Genomic DNA, 21,666 nt, shown 5'->3' with positions numbered 1-21,666 from the left:
ATGTAGTACTGCAAGGTATGGAATTCATTCGATCCTGCTCTGTGCCCATCGGTGGCAGGTCCCAACCATGGTTTGACCGCTCCTGCAAAATGGCCTCTCGCCGAAAGCAGGAGTGCTATCAGGCTTGGGTCAATGCGGTGGTATCTAAGTATGTGAATTCCAGCGAACTTAAAAAACACTTCAATTATGCCTCCAGGTCCTTCAAAAGAGTTATTGCTGACGCGAAGTCGAAGCACATTGGCAGAATTGGCGAGAGACTTGCACGCCTTCCCTCGGGAACTCGTGCGTTCCGGTCGCTCGCCAAGTCTGTCCAAGGAAACTTCTGCCAGCCAGCCATTCCGCCACTGCACAGGGATGATGACTCGCTGGCCCATGACGCGAAAGAGAAAGCTGATCTCCTGGACTCCCTCTTCGCGTCCAACTCGACTCTGGATGACCACCACCGCATATTCTGCGGTGCGAGTCATACATGCCGGAGGTAAAAATCCGGCATGGCGCCGTGCTTAAGGCGCTTCTCACCTTGGACATTCACAAATGAGTTGTCTCCACTACATCCATCCAGTTGTTGTTCTGTGAGTGACACCTTTATCAATTATTCCGTCGTTACTGATAATTGATCCTAAATATTTAAATAGTTTTACATTATTATTATTCCTATAGAAATGTGTATATTGTCTGCATCTGTAACGTCATCAAAAACGCACGACATGTGTTCTGTCTTGCTTCTACTAATTTAGAGGCCGTTTGACTCGAGTGCAACTATACAGGAGTTGAAATTATTCTGGAGCTAAAATTGGAGAAAAAATTATTTTGTATCACAATGACTTTTAATATGCCTTGCATTTTTTTTGTTTCTCCATTTTTAAAATGATCGGTCGGACCGGTGAAGTAGGTGACGAACAAAGTTCGCACTGCTCGCTCGTGAGTCCTTTCCTCGTTAGAGTAAAAGTGTTCTGTGGTCCTTACTGGATAGCCTTTCCATTGTATATATATATATATATATATATATATATCCGCGCGTACTTACGATTTCGATACCTACACAGGGACTGAGACAGGCCTGCTATAAATTTGTCTATAATAAGAAGGAATATTCTAAGCCTTCCTAAGTCTGTGGCTATAAAAAATGTGACGATATTGTTGGATGAATAAACTATATTTTATACGTTATCTTTGAGAAGGTAATTTAAATATAATATTATGTTACTTTGACGAGTTTAATGCCCATTGTGCAATTTTTAAAACTTTATCTGTGTAAAATACGACAAGCCGTCAAAATGCGGTCAGCCGTAAAAATTATCTGTAGCAGTAGATTTAAAAATTCTTTTTTGTTTTATCTATGATGTTTTAGTAACTATTCGATTACTAATTAGTAACTATGAATCCTGTTTTAGTTATAAGAAATTACTACATTCGTTAGAAATAATCGAAATGTAATCTGTAGGTAAACCTAAAAAAATCATAAAAAATACATGACAGCCCTTTATACGAAATTTGTTTAAATTACGCAGTATCTATTGTTTATGTTATCTAACAAAGCGTTATACGCTTTAATGATTATTATTTTTAATGTAATATTTTACCTTTTATTATAGAATAGCTGACCCGGCCAACGTTGTTTTGCCATATAAAGTATAATTCACGCGATAGTTTTATAAGTAATAAAATATTGCCTTTATTATAGCCTGTACATCATTTTGTTCTATTGTCAATAGTTTTTGCAGCGCACGCAAAAATAGGTTTTCGATTTTACACCTTGTGTTACAAAATAGCAATTTTATTACGGATCCCTAATTTTGAAAAAAAAGACATAGCCTTCCTCGATAAATGGACTACCCAACACTGAAAGAATCATTCAAATCGGACCAGTAGTACCAGAGATTAGCGCGTTCAAACAAACAAACAATGCAGCTTTATAATATCATTAGTATATTAATATAGATTACTTTTTCTTAGTGCTTATATTCTCTTTGTGACGTCTTAGTATTCAGTTCAGAAGAAAATAAAGTTAAATGTAGTAATGTGGATAAAATTATTATAATTGACATTTACAGGACTTTTGCTATTATTATTATAAAAGATTTTATTTTTTCTTAAGCAAATAAAAATTTAATTAATTAGCTAAACTTATTTATTTTATCTTTCCATTTATTTGAATTGCGTAAATTGGAAAGCCATGTCACTGATCGAACATCTATGAATCCCGAGCCTTGCCGGAAACACCCGATCGAACGATGGTACCAATGTCAGTGAAGTCCGAATATTCAGAAGAAACTAAAAATTTGTCGTTCATTTCGTGTAAATTTGAAAAAAACTAACAAAATGATATTGTAATCATTGTATAGACTGCTCTATTTTGTTTCAAATATTATTGTTGTGATATATTTACGACGAAAGTAATTCTTACATTATATTGTCGTCGGTAAAGTGAGAAAGTTTAGTGCGAGTGCAAGGGTGGTAACGAGAAATGTGAAGTAGTATCTATGAAGTTCAAGATTGAGCCGTTTATTTTATATATCTAATTATGAGCGGACGCCCTAGGACCACGTCATTCGCCGAGGGCAGCAAATCCGTTCGAAAGACATTTGAAAATCAACCACCAAAACCACCTCTCGGAGGCGTAAAAATTAGTAGTGAGTACCACCTAACCATTCTTTGTCGGCCATCGTGATTTCTTGCGCTATGACGTTTCCTGATACTGACACTCGAAACGGTAGTGAACGAGCATTTCTGCGTAGAATATTTGTAACCTAAGACATTTTTAGATTAAATCGATATTCGAATGGACTAAGTAGATAAAATAGAAGTAGATGTCTTTAATTTTACGTGCCACATATGCTTTAGCTTGATGTATGACAGGTTGGATGTCAAGTAAGTGAAGATCAAACTGGGAGGAAGAAATTCAGGTTTATCTATAAAATAGGTAGCTTCCTACCTACTATATTTACTTCATTGCAATGCATAGTTTAGCTAAGATTTACGGCCTTACTAGTCATCTACTAATATCACTGAATATATTTTGTGAACATCTGTAGTAGGAAATTTAATTAGGATTTTTTTATGTTAGCATATTGGATTTCACATGTATAATTAATTCTAGTTTGATCAGAATTTTCATAAGGAATTGAGAAACTGATTTAAAATCCTATCCTATTTTAAATAAAAATATAAGACTTTGTAATGCAATTTGAGGCAAATAATATTCTAAACAATCTGTTATGCTTAAGGAGTCCCTCAATTCTGTGATTAAATGCACAAATTTAATTTGTACTCAAATCTCTTGAGATTATCTCCAAAACTTCAATTGCGAAGCTAACTTGTGTTGTGTTAGGTTGAGCTAGGCCATCAAGATTAGAATATTATTTTGGTGATGATGAATTTTCTAGATTTAATGGTAATGTTCAGTGTTTAAATACAACAGTTTTTTTAAAGAGCTGATGCTGATCATGCTGTTAGTTAGACTTGAAAATTCTATAATTTTTTGCTGATATAAAAATAAAATTACTGTTATTAAATTATTTTTGATTATAATTATTAATACAGTCACTATTACACACACATATAACATTTACTTCAAATAGGCAAACATGAGTCTCTTAGATCATTTGTCCCTTTTTTATATACAATAAAAAAAAACTTATGCTCCAAGGACACTTATGATCTGTTTCCACATCATATATAATACACAATTATTATCTCACACATAACTAAACTATAATTCAAATTACATCTTTGGTTATTATTGGCTTAAAGAGATTTTGATGAAATTTACTATACATGGGGATTTCTGGTGGTGAAAAACCAACCTAGCCAGATCTCATCTCTGTGAAACATAATTTAGTGAGTTTTCACTCCCATTGTCTTCCAGGTATTGTTCCTTCTTTCATCCTCCAAGAGGTAACAACCTCTAACTAGTTTGAGTGAACCTTTTTTATGTAGCTGTAACTTATCACCCATACCCTTTAAATACACTTTGCAGAGCTCCTCCTCTTTGTCACCTAAGTCCTGTAATATTAAGACTATTCCATTTAGTTAATTTATTGAAATGAATAAACGAACGAGCTATCTTAAGAATGTGAAACAATATCTATAAGTAATGATATAAATACCTTCAATAGGTAGGTATTCGATGTCGACCCACTCCATCACTGTGAACCTAGTCATCGCGATCATCTATTCACAAGAACTGATCGACAACCACTATCAACCATCACCACACATACGACACCACCATCTCCACACCACACCACACCCACGCAGCGACATAAAAAACTCCACCCCGTCTGACCCAAATAATCATCGTCATCAACTGCCTCTCTCACGAACCTTCCATATATTTTGATTCCTAGCATGATCCCACAAAAATAGCGCAATAGTATACAGGGCACAATAGATCCAAGAATTTAAGTGCTTCTATCCTAAACTTATATATATATATATATATATATATATATATATATATATAAAAAATTCATCTTCAATTCATAGCATTTATTGAAATATTTTTTGTTTAGATATATGGTCAATAATGTTACATAAACATGATAAGAACCACACAGCATAGCTAATAAATTCCATGTATTTATTTCCTCACTTTAAAAATACTATTATCAAAATAGTTTCCTCTGGGTGGATGTTATATTAAGAAATTTGGATGAAGCAACAAACCATGGGTAATGTATTGTGTGTAAGGGCAATGTTTTGTTCAGTAATTTCACAAATTCAAGACTGGATCTAGTAATAAACAATATGAAGAAGACCAAAGTCAGACCAACATACAACCTGCCATAAGAACTCAACAAAATAATAAAATAGAATATGTATCTACATATTATGCAATACTCACTAAATACCTCTACTTACAATTTGACCAGTCTGCTTAAATTTAATATAAAAATATAATATAAGCATTGTTATCATATTAACAATCCTAAAGGAGTCAATGTTTACACTAAATATATTGTAATAAGATTTTCCTTTAAGTTTTCATTTAATTTATATAATGTAAATGACCTGTACAATTTACTTACCCTAGAAGTGGAAATTTGCAGATTTTTTGTTTGTGGTATTGAATATTGCCTTTTTTTATATATTTTCTTAAATTATCAACATTTTTACGAACAGATACATATATATATATACAAAATTTTCATAAATATATTGCTTAAAAACAGCCATAATTTTTTCAGGATACCAATTTGCTAATTTCTACCAACATGATGAAAACATTAATGTGAAAATGTTTTGAGCACATGAAAAAAAGGCTTAGGTCTCAGTATATCAATATCTTTATTGATCAAAGTTTCAAAAAATTTCAATTAGTGGAAAACTATTGATGGTTTAAATGACAAATTTGATACTAAGCAGTTTACTACTGTATGGCGAAATTGGAACATCAGTTTTTAACTAATATACTGCATACAAATAAGATTGCAAATGCAATGCTCAAGGTAGTATCATGGGGTGGGTCATTTCCCTTCCCTAATAGTTGGGCTGATCCATGTGTCATGCTCGTGAGTGGGTATTACTGGTGCATGGATGATTACTGTCATTGACTCATAACATAAATATATATATAGAATACTTTTATTACTTTACAGTGCTTACAGAATACTTTCATTTATTTAAAGTATATGTAGATTTATGCATCTACTGTACTCATATCTATTTTATTCTTTTTTAAATAATTAATTTACATTTTCCACTTACTCAAGTAAATCATAATTTTAGTATTTTTATTGCATCACTTTGCATAGATTGTAATTTAATGTAAATATAAATAGGTCTTCATGATTGGTGATGTGGTGGCAAATGGTAAACTGTTTGGCATTTATAAGTCATTTTTCGACCTACATAATTAAATAACTTGTGAGTTTTTTTATTTCTATGGAGGTAACTAGCATCTAAAACACAGGATCAGCCCATTTCAGATACTAGTAACAAAGAAAACATATTATATTATGATTACTAGAACTCCAAATTTGTGTAAATTTCTAGGAAGTATTAAATATAATGACTGTGAGAATCATAAATAAAACTTAATTCAGACAATGACAGGTATCACTTGTTTAGACTTGAATTAAACTAATTTAAATTGCATCAACCACAAATGTTTTACTTCCGTAATTTCTTCATTGCTACAGTGCCGAAATATAAGTGTAACAACAATGGAAATCTTTTGTTATTGTGTAGAGTAATTTCTATGTAATGACCACCAAACAAGTTTTGTTTAGTAGAACTGTTTGTGCTTTGCTTTTCTGAGTAAGGGCTGCCACCAAAACAGCAGTGTAGGTGGCATTATAATAGGCATTCCGTAGGCCTGATCTACGGATGGAATTTCACCTGTAGAATGTCCAGTGACAGGCACAGTGTGTTTTTTTGTATGATAGAGAGCAAATGGGCAAGAGGATAATGTGATGGAAGGTGGTGAGGCAGCTGCCCATGGACATTTGCAACACCATGAGTCAAGGGATGCGTTGCCAGCCTTTAAGTTGGGATTATGCTCTAATCTTGAAGGTCGCTAAGTTGTATCATCGGTTCCGTAAAACTGCAGCCTGTACTGGTATTTTAAGAAGGTGTACTTACACTCTTTTTGTAAGAGTATCTATGTCGTATCATCCTGGAACATCGCATTATGTAGTTATTCCATTGTTTAATTTTCACATAACCAGTTTGTGAGAATGATAATATTAAAGTTTGTTGCTCATGTTATGATTTTTAACACTCCCTGTGATTAGAGCACCTGCTACAAGACCAATACTAAATGTGTGAGCTGTTGTATCATCTCGCTCTATAATTAATGACCCTCATTTTCTTTGAAGCCAATTTGGTTTTACTTTTCATTTGATCAAGGAATTATTAATTACTTATGATTTTGAGGGACAGTATTTGGATAATAGTCGAGCTATGAACTAAATGCCAAGCTTCTCTCTTCTCCGTTGCTTTCAATTTGTATTCCAGATCTCTTTTACTCTTTCCAGTCAACCATTATGATGCTGCAAACCCAATGATTCTTTACAGACACCGAGCAGAGCTATCTTATCCACTTACTGTAAATTTAATTCTATAATATAGGATATACATATATCCAAAAAGTAAATAGGTAAATGAATAAAAAATAATAATTACGTTGAACATTCTTAAGTCTTAAAGTATTGTTCTAACTTCGTTTGACCCGTAAAATATAGAAATCACGCGAGTCGTTCATATAAGGGCATGCATCTTTGATAGTGTTGCAACACAACACCCTGTCACTAAACAATTCATGCCTATGCCTACTAGCTCTGAGTTACACTTTTTGAACCGTAGTATACATAATATGCAGGACTTGATACATCTTAACAGTTAGTATGACGTATTTAATGACTTATGGTGCTCTTAATCTTGATCGTGTAAGCCCTTGATGCATAGCAAACAGAATAAGTATAATGGTGCGTCTTCTGTTACTTTCATCACGTGGAATGTCCAGAAAAGCTATCTGACCTTAACCCCTGAATCCCACTCACTCCCACACCTCAAGCGTCGTACTCTGCCTGAAAATTTAAATTCCAACTGCACTATGAATACGCAGCGTTCATCCACAGCATTAACCTTTAAGTCGAGTTAGTTAGTCTTATTGGGCGATGTATATGCTCTTATAACATGATCACAGAAAATTACAAACAAAATATGCGAAACGATATTCAAAAGAATTGTTAAAAAGCATTTGTGTGGTAAGGGTGACAGTTATTTTGTTAATAATACCATAGACTCGGAATGGAGGGAACGCCCTCAGGCTATTTTCGTAATTATAATTTTTTTTGTACGATATTACATATTATTGTAACGAAATAAAAAAAGCCCGCTGAGTTTCTTGCGCCTGTTAATGTGAGGTCTCAGGCATACTATTTCAAATGGGTGGTGTTTACTAAGGAGACGACAGTAGGTACCTTAAAATTTACACATCTACAGATATCGCGCGAGTTGAATGCAGTGTGGCACCTCCGCACGCCTCACCTTGCGCGCCTGCAATGTAGTGTTGTGCCGCTTACCGTGTTATCGCGTTAATTTTTTTGATTTTAATAACGACTGATCCGAGTGCAGGTTCCGTTCCAAGAGAAACGAGTTTTTAATTAATCACCAAGCACGAGAAATGACAATAAATGTTTTAGACATGTGTGTTGAAAAAGGCAAATTAAATAAAATTTTAGATTTATTAATATTTGTTTAAATTTATCGACACAATCATGATTAAGGGCATCAATTCTAATGAATGCCGGGTTCCTATAAAAAGCGAGGCGTCGTAATATAAAAGCTATGAACGTTTTTTCTAAACGTTTTTAGTTTTAGGCGTATCACAACATTTTTGTCTATTTCCTATGAGGTACCGACTCCTCTTCGTTCCAAAAAAATTATGATAATATTTAAATAAATATTATCATAATTCACATGTATTTAATTATAATTTATAAATAATTATTGTTTAGTATATTATCAATTTTAATTTATGACTAGCTGACCCGGCAAACGCTGTTCTGTCAATAGAAAAAAATATAATTAAAAAGTATTCGGGAATAATGTAGTCTAAATTTAATGTAGACAAATCGTAAGCGTAAGTGTTATCTTATTTAATTAGTTAAAGATAAAACAAAAACGTATTTCGGAATGAAAATCCCCGTCAACTACCGTTCCTTGTTTGTAGTAGGCAAGACGCTACGTTGGAAGGGTCGTACCGCATCAAACAATTATATTTTGGTGAAAAACAGTAAAATAGCTAACTTATTTAAAATGATAAGAAATAATTTTGTAATTGTCTAAACAGCTTTTACATTACCGCTTTAAAATTACCAAATTTTTAAAGTATTAAAATGGATACCGTATGTTATCCTTAAGAGATAGACATATTGGCATCGCGGACTTTTCTATATAGGGTTTAGTCAGCGTCTTTATTTAAAGCTCCCAGACGGCTTACTTTTTTCCGACACCTCCAACAAATATCGTTAGTTATGTATACAAAAATTTAACAAATTATATACCAAAACCTTCCTCGATAACCATGCTATCCTTGGTGTAAATAGCAGGAAAATCAGCGCAGTAGCTTTTGAGCTTATCGCGAACAGACAGACAGACGTGGTGAAGGACTTGTTTTTAACCGACTTCAAAAAGGAGGAGGTTATCGATTCGATCGGTATTTTTTTATGTATGTACACTGATTTTCTGAGATTTATGATCCGATTTACGGATTCTTTTGTTTGATGCGAAATAGATGCCATTTGGTCCCATAAAAATATTACATAGTTTGGCCCAGTAGTTTTCATTTTATGAACATTTATATGAAAATTTTCGTCTACCTGGATGACATAATTGTTTTCTGTGTACTGCTGTTTTTGGAGTTTTAATTCAGGTTGATTATATATTATCATTAACTGACACTAAAACGTAATAAATAAAAAATAAACTACGTTTAAAAAACCGACTTCAAAAACGGAAGAGTATCAAATAACTAAAAATTTTATTTTATACACCTTTACCTTTAATATTTATTAAATACTATTATTTGTATGTGCTACATATTGATAGCTTTGAAGTCGGTGCCAAGCCAAATGTAATAAAGGTACCTACACTCGCCACGCGTGACTGAGCGGGATAGCTTCATCTAGAACAAAACAACGCAAGCGGACAGACACGCGTGGCCAGACAACCTATACAATAATTACAGTAAGTAAGCTGTTTATAACATTAAGTTTTATTTTGTTTAGGGCTTGGCACTGATTTAAAACCTATCAATATGTAGCACATACAAATAATAGTATTTTATTAATATTAAAGGTAAAGGTTAGCATAAGAGGTGTATTAAATTAAATTTTTAGTTATTTGATACTTTTCATTTTTTGAAGTCGGCTTTTTTAAACGTAGTTCATTTTTTATAATATGTAGTGCCTACTGTATTTTTTCGAAAGGAACGTTTATATTGTTGTATAAGTATGTCGGATATTTACATTTGACAATTCCCATTCTTGACAAAAGACGTCCAAGATTTGGCTGTGAATAAGGTTGCCACCTTTTTAAACCGACTTCAAAAAAGGGGGAGGTTCTCAATTCGGCGGATTTTTAAGTTTGTTACCTAAGAACTTTTGATCAGGTCAACCGATTTTGATGATTGTTTTTTTTTTATTTGAAAGCTGGTCATCATTAGAGTTTGTGTCAGCCATGTAGGTTTGTAACTCCATACACAGTTATCGGTGAGATATGCTTGTGTCGGACGCGCGACGTGATGAGGAGAGCGGGACGCGGCGGGAGTACACCGATTCCAAAAATAATAATAATTGTAACATCATATTGTTCGGTCCTGGTTACCATTTTAACCATTATTATTTATTACCAATGCATAGTAGAGATGCAGTACGCGAGTAACCATTGATCGGTCCGGTCCTGGTTACCATTGACCATTACAGGACCGGCCCGAGTAACCATTTTAACCATTATTATTTATTACCAATACATAGTAGAGATGCAGTACGCGAGTAACCATTGATCGGTCCGGTCCTGGTTACCATTGACCATTACAGGACCGACCCGAGTAACCATTTTAACCATTATTATTTATTACCAATACATAGTAGAGATGCAGTACGCGAGTAACCATTGATCGGTCCGGTCCTGGTTACCATTGACCATTACAGGACCGACCCGAGTAACCATTTTAACCATTATTATTTATTACCAATACATAGTAGAGATGCAGTACGCGAGTAACCATTGATCGGTCCGGTCCTGGTTACCATTGACCATTACAGGACCGGCCCGAGTAACCATTTTAACCATGATTACCAATGCATAGTAGAGATGCAGTATGCGAGTAACCATTGATCGGTGCGGTCCAAGTTACCATTAACCATTTGCCTATAACCATAACAGGACTGGTCTGAGTAACCATTTTAACCAATTAATAGTAGAGATCCGCGTACTCACAAATAGAACCATTAATTATAGTTATTTAGCAAGTGTCATACATTAATTTAGTATCTTAAGTAAATAAATACTTTTACTATAAAACCAATATATATATCTCCCCTAAGTGCACCCCTTTTCAAATCTTTTGCAGTTAAAGTACATTGGTTATTGTATAGGTAAGAAAAAAATATATTAATTATCAAAATAAAGTACATTTTATGTTTAAAATAACAGTTTTTATTGCATTTTGCAGATTATAATAAATTAGAGTAAAATATTTTTTTAAGTATAAAAGTAATTCAGAGATTCTTTGTTTCTTAGGTACGCCGTACGTCTCGAAACTTACGTACTTACGTAACGTACTTTATTATAAGGTATTTGTGGCAATAGCTATATTTATAACAATATTTCGATAAGATAATTATCTATTGTATTGTAAAAAACATACTTCAAGTAGCAACTCATCCCCCGAATATGAACAGTCATTCAATGACAAGATGGCTGGTAGCTTTCACAGCACACTAACGTTAAAAATATTATAGAACCGTAAAAATCGTTCTTTCCATACAAATATCCTACTAACAGTTATCGGTAGTCCTTTCATACGTTGGTATTGATGTATCAGTAAAATGTCATTACGGTTGGTGTTTATAGAAACAGTTTGCAAATACCGCGCGTAGTAAATACTACCGAAAATTATCCGTTTTCCGTATTCGGTTATTCCTAACCGGGCATAAGTCATAGCACTATCGCATCCCTGAACTCTGTATTCAACTCGTGCGTACATAAGTCACAGCACTATCGCATCCCTGAACTCTGTATTCAACTCGTGCGTACATAAGTCACAGCACTATCGCATCCCTGAACTCTGTATTCAACTCGTGCGTACATAAGTCACAGCACTATCGCATCCCTGAACTCTGTATTCAACTCGTGCGTACATAAGTCACAGCACTATCGCATCCCTGAACTCTGTATTCAACTCGTGCGTACATAAGTCACAGCACTATCGCATCCCTGAACTCTGTATTCAACTCGTGCGTATTCTGTACATGGAAGGCAACTTGGTTGTTGCAAGAGAATTTATTAATTTATTAGAATATGGCAATGAGCACTCGATTGTTAAGTCAAGATCTTATAGATCAGAGACTGTTGAAGAAGAGACCATTCCATGGAAAGGTACGGTCATCGGAAATTTTAACGACTGAACACTGCCTACAGAAAGCTTGGCAACGTGTTCGATAGCGCAGAACTGTTTCCTGAGATGGGCATTACTATTCATGGAAATAAAATTATTATTAGAGAATAAATTACGACTCATTTTCGAATAATGTAGGATGGTGATAAGCGTTCATTGTACCTACCTACTTCGTAGAATGTCTTTGATAGTGTTAGTTTTGCGTAGGGTAGAGATAGATATAGCATTATTTTGGACAGAAATGAAACACACGAAGGGCAAAAGGCGGAATCGGTTGTGGTTCTCGGGTAGAGGATAGGAACTGACAACGTCACCTTGGTGTTGTCAGTTCACTGTCTCTATTTTACATTTTCATAGATTATTACAATTTAACAATAAGATTGATTATTAAATAAAACATGTAAATTAAATAAAATCAACCAAATATAGAATTATAAATGAATTAAATTTGTAATTATGTTGGTAACGCTTACAGTTAATTATTATCACGTCATATGTAAGTCACGGTATCGCCAAATACCGCTGACGATAGAAAACAATTTATATTTGTTGTAAAGTAATTACAGTGTAATACCAGTTTAATAATCACTCATTTGTCCGATGTGGGCTGCGGTTTCCGGTTCTCAACTTGTGCAATTAATGTCATTTGACAGGTTTTTTATAATTACAATACGATCTTGAAAAATCAATACAAAACTTATATAATTATATGCAAAAATTAATGTTTGTCGTATTTACGTATCTGATTCTATATACAATATATATACAGTATTTAATAATATTTAATTGTGTGTTTTCCCAGACATTGCAAACGTATTCCTCGCGGGTGGGTGACTGAAATGCCGTGACTGGTGCGAACGTATTTAACCCCGCGATTACACTTCAGTATCCGCGAGTGTCTTAGGACAAGCCAGTACAAAATTACTGCGTATAATTGTTTTTTTTTTGTAGTCTTGTAAAAATAATGATTATAGTATATTATATATTAGTCCTCCATTTGCTACGGACCTGCTTCTCTGACTTGTACTTTCCTACTGCTACTACTTTTACGAAAGCGAACATTTAGCGTTAGTCCTTGAATATTCACCTGTAATCATTTAGGTATTCTTCAGGTGAATCATATTAGAACCATATGTAACACAAGACATACACCAAATTAACTACGTGGTATTGTTTCCGGTAGAGTATAACCGAACGTATTGACAAGTGGACGTTATCACTGCGGTTATCAACAAGTGTCGATCTCGCTATCGCACGAGTCAGAGCAATGGGCATACTCGATCCCGAAACACAAGCAGTGCAAACGTGCCAACGTCCTCTTGTTTTTTAAAAGTGACTTTCGCCGTGCTACCGCGATGACGCGCCATTAGTAAAAGTGCAGTCGGTATACGTGGTATCGTGAACACAAATAATGGAGTTATGTGCGTGTGATGTGGGGTAAAGTGTGATGTTACCGTGGAACCGACCATGCTAAAGTGATCAATGAGGTAGTAGTGTTGTGTCGTGGTAACATGTTGCGACGACGAGGGACTTACACGGTGAACACTGATGGTGGTGCACGTCACGGGCGCTCCACTCACTCGTCTGATTCTAATTACGTGCTCGTGAAGACAGTCGGTACGTCATCACACGATGAGTAGTGATGCTGCGGAATGCTAATTGCGTTTGGTCCTTCATGTGTCTTAGAGGACACTCTTTATACGTTATGTTTTACTTTTAAATTCCAACGCATGTGATTGTTATTGAATTTTAACATTATGAATAGGTTGTAAAATGAACGTTTCATCGCCCGTGACTATGTCGATTGTAAAGCCAATGAAATGTCGGGATAAATATTACTTAATATTTAATATTCAATGAGTAATGGTAAAATTCTGTTATAATTACGCGTGTTTTGATCACTAAAAAAGTTGATTCCTTAAAATGTGTTAAATTCTCGCAGAAAACATAATATGGCTACTTTTACAAAATAGATGTCGGAAAATATTATTCCGCAAATAGTATATATTCGTTTTAAATAATAATTTATTTTCAACGTGATTATCAACTACTAACGTCTATTTCTGTCTCTGCCTGTCATTTAAAATACTATTTACACCAAAATTAAAATTGGATCTATAAATTTTAGTTTTTTTTGTAATTGTAACTTTATAAATTTCTCAGCATTATTTAATCTTAATGATCAAAGCAGCAACCTTGTTTTTAGATAACTCTTATAGAGGTAGTTCCTCTCGCCTAGGGAGGACAACATCTCGTACGGATATATAGTTAGTTTAGCTTCAGCCACACATGTCCTTCATTTTGAATATAAAACCACAAGGACACAGTAACAGTAACCCTCAGGCTATTAAATAATAATTGCACAATATTACTTTGTAACCATATTTTTTATGAAAAAAAAAAGCTCGCTGAGTTTGTTGCGCCCGTTTTTCTCAGGTCTGAGGCATTATTTTTGTAATAGGTTGTGGATTTTAACTTTCAATAAGTGATGTCACATCATATTCTCTAAAAATAATTGAATTTAAATTTGAATAGCATATCAATCTTGATCACGCATCAATCGGTCGGGTATACTTTATTAATACATTTTGGGTATAAAGTATACCGCGAAATATGTATTAACTTTACCTTCAACCCTCTAGTGCGCAATTTGAATGTAGTGGTAAGTCGTCAATGGGCGTAACTAAACTTTGATAAAAATGTTCGTCATCGATTTTATTACTGTTAAATATATTCATTTACGTTGAATTATGCTTCGATAGGAGCAGATAACTTGTGGACGTAAAGTTATAGAGATAAAAACAATATGAGTTGTAATTCAGTTGTAAGGCATCGTTAAAAAGGATTACGGCTATGTAGGTACATAAAAATAGCGTGGTGGATAACATGCTAGAATATGCTTACTTATGACGTTTGATTCAATTTCATCTTATTATTTTCGCGGTTTTACTTTCTATGTGTTTTTGTTTGTAATTCAGGCTTCTAATTTTATCCGTAACGAAGTTATAGAATAGGGATCGAAAATGTCCTGAACTGCTTCTAGAAAAGGATTTTTTATGCAACACAACAGAGGAATCACAGGAGCATTGCCGGCCTTTAAGGAATGTGTACGCACTTTTTTTTGGAGGTACCAATGTCGTATCGTCCCGGCAACAAGGAAGCTCAATCCACAACTTTATGGTTCTGCGTTGCACGCGGTTAAATGGATCATGCTGATACTGGGGTGCGCCAGACTAGAGATAACAGCAATACTCCATGTGTGGCCGGACCTGCGCTTTGTAGAGCGCTAGAATATGGGCCGGCTTGAAGTATTGCCGTGCTCTATTTATGACGCCCAGCTTCTTCGAAGTCAATTTGGCTTTGCCCTCCAGATGACCGCGGAATTGGCAATCGCTGGAAATTTCGAGACCTCGATACTAGGCGGGGTTTTAAAGAATGTATTGTCGAAGAGCGGTGATACGACATATGCGTTTTTTTAGTGGTAAACGCGCAAACTTGAGTCTTCTGGGGGTTAAATTGATTGAGTGGGCCATTGTAGCCAAAATAAAGAATTCAGTTACTTAAAGTGGACAAGGTTCCATTTATCCCATTCCGCGAACTTCACTTGAGAGAGACGTGCATGGCCCGTGTATACGGCATCCATCACCAGTGCTGTCGTCTGCATGGTCTGGATGGTACAGCCGTGCCGCTACACTTGGCGGGGGCACTGCCCTGGCCCCATATACATAACATGTTATTCAAGAAATAACAACTTATTTGGTAGATCTTATACTTAATTTTTTATACAAAATAAAATTGCCTAATATTTGTTACAAAATACTAAGTTGTACAATCAGCTAATGAGCTCGGTTTTTTGTTAGTAGTTATTTACGTCCGGTTGCTTCGTAGAGGCCACTATAGAAAAATAACAGTTTTACATTCATAACCTACTTAAATTAATTATATTATTAACTGCCATGTTATTATAAGTGAAAAATAATCTCAAGAATAATGCCGCTAGTAAACAACAAAAAGTTGGGCAAAATGTTGGTGCATTTTGATTCCGATGTGAAAGGTAGGTGTCGGTATATCTATGTCATATCGTGTCATTGATATTGCTATAAAATAATCATAATCTAGTCCCAGGCTCTCATAACATAGATTCACTCAGTTTATATTGGTACTGGTTACGGACAGATGACTCCTCTTGTTCTACTTACTTTCTTATATTACATGGCAAGTGATTTACCTGATGTTGTTACAAGAGAACATTTCATAGCACGTGTTAAGTAAAACATAAAATCCATTCAATACCTACTTATTTACTTATTATAATGTAATATATATTAAGTATAGTATTAGGCAGTGAAGTGGCGGTCCACGCCATCGTATCCAATATAAGTTGATTTAGTATGGCAAATGATTAAGTCCTCAACACATGACTCAGTTGTAATGTGGTATTATATATATACTCAATGACGCTCTATACACATATTATCCCCCTAAATGTTAAGGGTAGTCTACACAATTTTTTTTTATTTTTTTTTTGTCAATTTTTTGTATATTTATTTTATTATGATTCATCATTGAAAAATACATACAAAATTAAATTTTCGCCCTTCTACGATCTACAACTATTTTTGTATCACGATTTTTATGTTATTCCGTTCCATCCACCAAACCGATATAGGGTTGCAAGATAGCAATCGAATACAATAATTATTGTAGTACGATGTATTTGGTAGGTCTGAGAATCGGTTGCATCAAAATTTTAATAATTGATTTTTTTAAATATGTTGTGTGGGTTACGACGTTTGCTGGGTCAGCTAGTAAGGATTTATTATAATAAAATTTTAGATTTTTTGTTTTGCTTATAAATGTATATATTTAATATAAAATCACTGTTGGCCAAAATCCTAAAGGATTATATTATTGTCTAGCTAATAAGTGATGTAATGTGCTGTAGATTTACGAAATACCACTTTACCAAATTATATTTGCTGTATACATTAAGCTTGTTGTTGTATAAAATAAAGATATGTACCTATATCTAATAGAGCGGAAGAGTTCTCTCAATTTCTCATAAATCCCATTATTAGATCTGAATTTTAATACAGCCACTATACTTTTACAAATAAAAAAAATCTGTTATTAAACGACGGAGTTCTGAGGTAACAAAATATAAAAAAAAACCCTCTAAAAAGTAGCTCGACAACATTATTTTTTTGAGGCGAGTTCAAAACGCGGCGTACACATAAGATGACGTCACCAGGCTAAGTAATAATAATTATATTAAAATTCAAATATTTTTATTCAAAATAGGATGAGACATCACTTATTGGAAGTCAAAAACTACCACCCATTCCAAAATGAATGCCTCAGACCTGAGAAAAATGGGCGCAACAAACTCGGCGGCCTTTTTTTTGTTTTCATCGAATAAATATGTTTACAAAGTAATATTGTACAATTAAACTTATTATTTAATAGCCTGAGCGCGGTTACTCCATTCCCAATCCAAATCCCAATGTGGTATCATTAAGAAAGTTATGTTATAGTAACCTTTACCGCACAAACGTTTTTTAACAATTCTTTTGAATAACGTAATACTTTTGTTTCGAACATTTTCTGAGATCTTGTTGTAAAAGCATATACATCGCCCCACAAAAGACTTACTAACTCGACTGAGCCGAGTACTAGGCATCCATAAGTTTATGTCTATTCCTGGTGTTAAACGTTTGTGTTATGACAGTTTCTGGCAAATTCACTTATGTGCCTATGAACATACATGACATTATATCTATATATATGTATATTCGAATAAATTTTGAGAAAATAAATGCCTTTTATGCCTTTTATAGCAGATTCCACCGGTTCTATCACCTCTCCGTTTAACAAAACATTTGCATGTACATTTTTGACATTAAGTACGGTAAATTTAATGTATTTAGTTTTCTTGCTATTTAACAATAGGTTATTAGCGCTAAACCAGTACACGATGTCAGATAGAACATCGTTCACTTCGTCATACATAGCTTGGTTTCTTTTCACCTTGAAAATCAGTAAAGTGTCGTCCGCAAACAATACTACCTTATGTTTTTTCTCTATAAGATTAGGAAGATCATTTATATAGATAAGGAAGAGGAACGGTCCAAGAATAGACCCTTGTGGTACCCCCATACTGAGAGGAGTATATTGATAAAGTATGGATGAAAATGAAATGAATAAAAATGAGGATGAAAACGGATAAAGTATATTGTATTATAATTGTATGGTTAGTATTGTCAGAGTATCTTGATTCGAGTATTTTGTTAACGATGAAAATTATTATTTGCACGGCCACATTATCTCTGGAACGTGAAGCCCCCTTCCGTTCCCCTTTCACCCCCTCGCGTTCATCCTGTTGCTTCAGTACGGTTTGAAAATGAAACTGTCATTACTTTTAGGTACACGTAGGGATATTTTGTGCTATCACTGCTTTGCTTTTGAAGTTTTTATTGTTACTTTTTGAATTTTGTTAAATAGTTCTGTGTTTGTTCTTCTGTATCGCTTTAATAGTTCTGTCAGAAAATAAATTCTCTTTGTACTTAAACTAGATGCATTTGCTGATTTTTCGTCATTATAATTAGCATCACAACACAATACCTTTACATCAATTTATACATTGATAATTTTTTTTATTGATTCTTATTTTATTACGTAGATTATAATAATATCCTAGTGATGCTTGTCTTGCACATCGTAACAAAGCGACGTTGTGACGTCATTGACGTCACGCCCAGAGATAATGTAACCGGGTAGTAAAGACACTGCTTCACACGGCCGGCGGTAATCTTTTTGTTGTTTTAACCTAAGTAAATCACTAACATGACTTTAGTGACCTACTGCAATAATTATCTTTGCGGTAGTTAATTACTCGTAGATAGATTGATAATTCGTTAAATCAAATAAACTTACAAGATCAAGTAAGCATATTCATTTTGATTTAAATGTTTCGTGTCTAATACAGTAATAAGAAGTGCGTGTGCTGCGGTGGGTTGATCACTTATCATCAGGTAACCTGGACGGTCGTTTGTACTCTTAATCACATCACATCGCATCGCGTCGTTTATTTCTATAGCTTGTACAAAATTCAATTTGATACGTCATTTACACCGATACCATCACAGAACAGAGATTAGAATGGCCTTGTGGGAGGGGCAGACGCGCCGCGTATATGATCGAAGGAGCATATTTCAAAGAATTAAACTTGACCGGCTGACAGTCGCGCTCTTATTGTTAATACGTATGAATCTCCGCGAAAATGATGAATTTTGCCGTCTTGCACTATTATAACGCTTTCTATTCTTTTCATCGGAAAGTCTAAAAACCTTCAAATACAAGAGATATTTGTAATTATTAAATATATCAAAGTTGAATCCATGCGTATCGATAGGGTTGTACCTAATTGTAAACAATATCGATATTAAGGATGTGTATACATTTATACATACACGGAATAGGTAAAAAAGGCTGAAAGGGTAATGTGGGCGTTAAAGCTGCGCCGCTATGATTAAACAAATGCATTTTAATAGCCGTAAATGGTAGAGATGTATTTTCTGTTCGGCTACATTACTCGAGCTCCGGTCCCGGACTCATGGAAGTCAGCCATTGTCTATCCGATCTAAAAAATAAAGAGACAGTTCAGATCCGGCTAACAGCAAGCCGTTCTAATGTCTTTTACCTGTTATTCTGTGGATACCATCGAGAGAGTAATTCTTTATTCAATTATTTCGTTAAAGTTGGCAAGAAACTCAAGTGGAAAGATTGCAGTAGTCCAAGTTGATGACAAAGTTCAAGGAGTAATCGTGACTAAGAAATACTCGATTCAAATGTGTACTTGACAAAGATGGGAAGGGGCTTGAGAGTGGCATGCACGGTATCGTGCTATTATGATGAAATATTCTTGTACGTCTTATAAGAGTCGGGATTTGGTTTAAGACCAGTGTCCCATCAACTTTTAAAAATAATACCGCACTTCATATTTAATACGATTTCTAAAGAGAGGAGCTAAAATGACGACCCATATAGCCGAATGGTTAGTGACCCTGACTACTAAGCTGAGAGGTCCCTTATTCGAATCCGGTTCGGTTTCCGAGTCATGGATATGTATTTATGTATGTTTAAGTAAGTATATTGTATTAAATATATCGTTGTCTTGTACCCATAGTACAGGCTATCCCTAGTTTGGGGCAAGATAATTTGTATAAAAGTGCAACTACAATTTACCGACTCTTAATGTCCCTCATTCAACTTTCTGGACTCGAGTGCGCGTTAATTAAGTGTGGTGTATGTGTCTACAAGACATCGATATAATTATTTTATACTAACTTTTATATACATATTGTATAAACATCTATGACTCAGAAACACACATACATATTCATCATGTTAATGTGGACCTACCGGGATTCGACCTCTATCTCAGTAGGCAGGGTCAATAACCACACTTATTATTTGGGTCGTAACACAATTATTATAATTTATAATTAGTCTTCGTTCAAACATGCACTAGATTAAAAGTCTTATTAACTAAAGGGTTTTAAAACAACAAGAGAAATGAACATGCGGTTGCGCTAGCTCTCACACTTGTAAGAGACAGAAAAGTCGGATGTCGAAGAAGTTCTATTTCGTTAGTTATATTTTTTTTTGTAATAATTCGTAATGATCAAAGCGAATTCAATGAGACGTTTTATTTATGTATAATTTAGAATGAACTCTGCTTTTTTGACATAGCTTTGTCATTTGCGTTAAAGCAGTTAGGTTTAATCTGCATTTCTTAATAGATGTTTATGTAGTTATTATATCTAATTACATTTTAGTGTAACATTAGTATGGAATTATTCATCTTCGGTTGTTATTATTATATCGCTGGCATAACTAGATTATTTCACTAGTCCCTGGTCTCATAAAAATCAGATTAATATTATAGACAATCGTTGAACCAGGCCGTTTCAAATGCGAACCAACCATGCACTCTAAAATCAATACATAAATTAGTCTCGGGTAATTCCATAAAAGCCAACAATTTGTTCGAGAACGAACGAGAAGTATTGGCTTTTTTTTTCTGTCGTGCGGCTTATTTCAATCTATATAATAAACTATGTAAGTATTATCATTTATAATTACCTACTAAGTATATGCTAAGTATAGGTAAGAGTTTGTTTTATAGCTCGCGGTCACAACAAGACCTTAGACGTGTTCTGAGACATAGATGATATAATATCTCAAGCCAGGTCCACGCATAACGAACGACGAAGGAAAGAAAGAGAAACAAAACAGACAATCCAAAAAAACTGTTTTGAAATAGACTTTCGAAATTACAATCGCAGAAATATCAAAGCATCCAATGTTTTACTTGCGAGCTTGCTTCATAGTGTATTTCCATTATCTGCAGCTGATGATACTGACGATCTGTAACACTACGTGTAGGAATAGACATATTGTGGAGTAGACATGTAGGAATACATATTTAAATGGTTATTTAACTGGCTCCTCTCATATTCTACCTACCAATTACC

At 34.4% G+C, this 21,666-nt stretch overlaps 1 protein-coding gene across 5 annotated transcripts in view; it reads left to right on the top strand.

Annotated features, from left to right (window-relative positions):
• Nucleotides 1-2,228: 2,228 nt before the first annotated feature.
• The window catches only part of LOC126974100 (glycogen synthase kinase-3 beta-like), a 59,393-nt gene continuing 39,955 nt past the window's right edge, over nucleotides 2,229-21,666 (top strand). For 2 of the 5 annotated variants that reach the window (XM_050821511.1, XM_050821510.1), the window contains exon 1: nucleotides 2,230-2,633. In XM_050821511.1, the coding sequence (XP_050677468.1) occupies nucleotides 2,525-2,633 (109 nt within the window). In that variant the 5' untranslated portion in view covers nucleotides 2,230-2,524. Of the gene's footprint in view, nucleotides 2,634-13,475; nucleotides 13,748-21,666 lie in introns of those variants that run through there. The other 3 variants (XM_050821506.1, XM_050821513.1, XM_050821512.1) reach the window with 3 other exon arrangements.

The sequence above is a fragment of the Leptidea sinapis genome, chromosome 31, assembly GCF_905404315.1.
Source record: "Leptidea sinapis chromosome 31, ilLepSina1.1, whole genome shotgun sequence".
Classification (NCBI taxonomy): domain Eukaryota; kingdom Metazoa; phylum Arthropoda; class Insecta; order Lepidoptera; family Pieridae; genus Leptidea; species Leptidea sinapis.
This window is presented reverse-complemented; position numbering and strand designations above follow the sequence as displayed.